This window comes from Microtus ochrogaster, chromosome X (genome assembly GCF_000317375.1).
Source record: "Microtus ochrogaster isolate Prairie Vole_2 chromosome X, MicOch1.0, whole genome shotgun sequence".
NCBI lineage: Eukaryota > Metazoa > Chordata > Mammalia > Rodentia > Cricetidae > Microtus > Microtus ochrogaster.
This window is the reverse complement of record NC_022026.1, coordinates 22339300-22343068: the sequence shown is the minus strand read 5'-3', so window position 1 is coordinate 22343068 and position 3769 is coordinate 22339300. Positions and strand designations below refer to the sequence as shown.

General features: G+C 40.0%; 1 protein-coding gene across 9 annotated transcripts in view; it reads left to right on the top strand.

The window, feature by feature from the left end:
• Positions 1-3769, top strand: part of Taf1 (TATA-box binding protein associated factor 1) — a 70624-nt gene that overhangs the window by 37369 nt on the left and 29486 nt on the right. For all 9 annotated transcript variants that reach the window (XM_026784764.1, XM_026784766.1, XM_026784765.1 and 6 more), the window contains 3 exons: positions 1058-1166; positions 2065-2163; positions 3514-3691. In XM_026784764.1, the coding sequence (XP_026640565.1) occupies positions 1058-1166; positions 2065-2163; positions 3514-3691 (386 nt within the window). The remainder of the gene's footprint in view (positions 1-1057; positions 1167-2064; positions 2164-3513; positions 3692-3769) is intronic.

Here is a 3769-nt window from a genome sequence, read left to right as displayed (position 1 = left end):
TGCTCCCCTCTCCCGGGCAGATACGATGAAACTCCGACCCAGGATGGACGTAGGCTAGAATCTTCCCAGTAAGCACACCTTGGTGCTACACACATTAATAGAAATGGGCCAGGCAGTGTTTAAATGAATACAGTTTGTGTGTTGTTATTTCAGGGTATAAGCTAGCCAGGCGGAGGGAGCAGGGCGGCAGGAATGCAACCTGCAGCTCCTTCAACAGGTGCCTGTCCCAGAACTAGCTCTTGTAGACCAGGATGGCTTCGAACTCCCAGAAATCCACCTGCCTCTGCCTCCCGAGTGCTGGGATTAAAGACATGCGCCACCACTGCCCGGCTCACATTAAATATTTTTGACTAGACGTTTAATAGACTATCTAGTTGATATGTATTTACCACATCAACAAGCACAACAGTTTCACTCCTTTTAGAGCTATTAATGATCATTGCCAAATTATTTAATTGGTTCTTATAAAGTGGTGGTTTTTCTAATTCTAGAATTTCTCTATTTTAACTGGTATTTTTGATAAGGAAAACTTCATCATATCTATTTTAATATATTACTGTGAATTCTGAAATTCTTCCCATATAAATTTTAATGCATTTTCCCCCAATTTGACTCATTTAAGCCAGATCTTATGGTGGTTTTTAAAATATTTTTATTTTATGAATATTTTGCCTGCATGTATGTGTGTGCATAAATGCAGACAAATGCCTGGTGTTCACAGAGACCAGAAAAGAGAGTTGGATCCCCTGTAATTAGAATTAACAGATCGTTATGAGAGCTGCCAAATAGGTGCTAGGAATTAAACTCAGGTTCTTTGAAAGAACCATTAACACTCTTAACTGCTGGAGCCATCTCTCAGGCCCTTCAGGTCTGTGGTTTTGAAATGATCCTATAAATCTTTGAGAAATCATTTGCTTTCTGGTACAAGATGTTGAAAGCTTTCCTTGTCTCAGACTTAGAATTGACCATTTCTCTGAGGTGTCCAGGCTCCTTTTATTAAACCATCTCTTTATCCTATTTCGGAGAACTATAAATTACACAATGTTACTGATTGCAGTGCCGATGAGGTTCGCAGAAAATCTCTGGTCCTGAAGTTTCCTAAACAGCAACTTCCTCCCAAGAAAAAACGTCGGGTTGGAACCACTGTTCACTGTGACTATTTGAATGTGAGTATCTGCATTGTCTTCATATCAGATGGATTCCCCCAGCTTTCTGGGACATGACTCTGTGTCAGATATTCCTTATGTCTGTTCCTTGAGAATTATGTGCATTGTTCATTAAATGACTTAATAAAATTTATTTATTATTTTGGGTTTTTGAGACAGGGTTTCTCTGTGTAACCCGGGGTTTTTTGGAACTCATTCTGTAGATCAGGCTGGTCTTGAACTCAAAGATCTGCCTGCCTCTGTCTTCCAACTATCCAGATTTAAAATTTAATTTATTTTTGTTTGTTTATTATGTATGTATTCATCTGTGTATGCACTATGATGCAAACATGGAAGTTAGAAAACTTGTGAAGTTAGTTCTCTCTTACATGGAGCCTGGAGATCAAGTTATGGTCACTATCTTGTATGGCAAGTGCCATTACCCACTGAACCACCTCATTGCCCTACCCCTCTTTGATGTGCAAGTTTTTTCCTACATGTATATAAGTGCACTATGTATATGCCTGGTGCCAGCAGAGCCCAGAAGAGAATGCACTATGGTTTTAGTTGTAAGTCACTATGTCGGTGCTAGAATCTGAACCTAGGTCCTCTGCAAAAGCAGCAAAGATCCTTAACCAATGAGCCATCTCTTCAGCTTGTCCCTGCTCCAAACTTTGCTTTTTTAAGATTGAATTTCTCTCTAGTCCAGGTTGGTCTAGAATTTACTATATACTCTAGGCTGGCTTTGAATTTTTAGCACTCCTCCTACCTTAGCTTCTTAATTGTTGGGATTAAGGCTGAAGCCCTCCAAGTCTCGCTTTATTGAAGTTTTCTAAAATGTATCAGTATATTTGAAAAATATTTGGGTTTTTTTTGGTTTATCTATAGCATTCTGGTTTCTTGTTTTGTTTTGTTTTAGAGACCTCATAAATCCATCCATCGGCGCCGGACAGACCCTATGGTAACACTGTCATCTATCTTGGAGTCTATCATCAATGATATGAGAGATCTTCCAAATGTGAGTTCATTACATTAGATCTGTATAGAATAGGAAAACCAAGCCGGGCGGTGGTGGCGCATGCCTGTAATCCCAGCACTCGGGAGGCAGAGGCAGGCGGATCTCTGTGAGTTCGAGGCCAGCCTGGTCTACAAAGGGAGTTCCAGGACAGGCTCCAAAGCTACAGAGAAACCCTGTCTCGAAAAAACCAAAAAAAAAAAAAAAAAAAAGAATAGGAAAACCAAGACCCTTTGTTTTTTCTGTTACTTCAGGTCGATGGCCCTAGTGCATATACCTGTATATCTGAAACCCCTAATTCTTTGGGTGTTTGTCTATTTTTAAATCGTTCAATGCAGTATTAGGTAATAAAGGACAGAATGTAGGCAAAAGGACACATGAGTTATAAGAGGATATAAAGCTAGTTTTTTTCTGGTTTAAATGCAATGTTCTTTTTTTTGGTTTTTTGAGACAGGGTTTCTCTGTGGCTTTGAAGCATGTCCTGGAACTAGCTCTGTAGACCAGGCTGGTCTCGAACTCGCAGAGATCTGCCTGCCTCTGCCTCCCGAGTGCTGGGATTAAAGGCGTGCGCCACCACCGCCCTGCTAGCAATGTTTCTTTTTGTGATACGTGTGTGAATTCAACTTTCTGAGTAGTAAAGTAGCAAGAATAATTTTTTAAAATTATGTGTATACATGTATGTCTATGTATGCATATGCAAGTTCCCTTAGAGGTCTGAGGCATTGAATAACCTGGAACCAAAGTTACAGAGGTTGTGAGTCCCCAGACATAGGAATTGAGAACCAAGCTCAGGTCCTCTGGAAGAGCATAATATACTATTATAACCACTGAACCATCTCTCCAGCTTCAAACTTGTATGTCTTTTGTTTTGTTTTGTTTTGTTTTGTTTTGTTTTGTTTTTTCCGGACAGGGTCTCTGTAGGAGACTGTCTGGAACTAGCTCTTGTAGACCAGGCTGGCCTTGAACTCACAGAGATCCACCTGCCTCTGCCTCCCGAGTGCTAGGATTAAAGGCGTGCGCCACCACTTATATGTCTTAAAAGAACTTTGCATTACATAAATGTCTAGCATATATGGAGCTAGAAAGACAGCTCAGTGGTTAAAAATACATACTGCTCTTGTGGAGGACTATATGTGAGTTTGAGGCCTGCCTGATCAACAGAGTTAGGATAGCCAAGGCTACACAAAGAAACTCTGTCTCAAAAAAAAAAAAAAGAAAGAAAGTAAATAACTTAATGCAAAAACAGATTTACTACATCTGAAAAATTCATTTGAGAGTTAGTAAACCAGTAAGTTGTAATTGGCTCTGTCAGTGTGCTTTGCTCACAAATGGTGCTGGCTCTTGTTTCCACAGACATACCCTTTCCATACGCCAGTTAATGCAAAGGTTGTAAAGGACTACTATAAAATCATCACTCGTCCAATGGATCTACAGACACTCCGTGAAAATGTGCGCAAACGCCTCTATCCATCTCGGGAAGAATTCAGAGAGCATTTGGAACTAATTGTGAAAAATAGTGCAACCTATAATGGTAATAGTCCCTTGTTCTTTGACTGCAAAGGTCACCTTTTTCAGATTCTTTTTTTGTTGTTGTTTTTTTGCTTTTTCG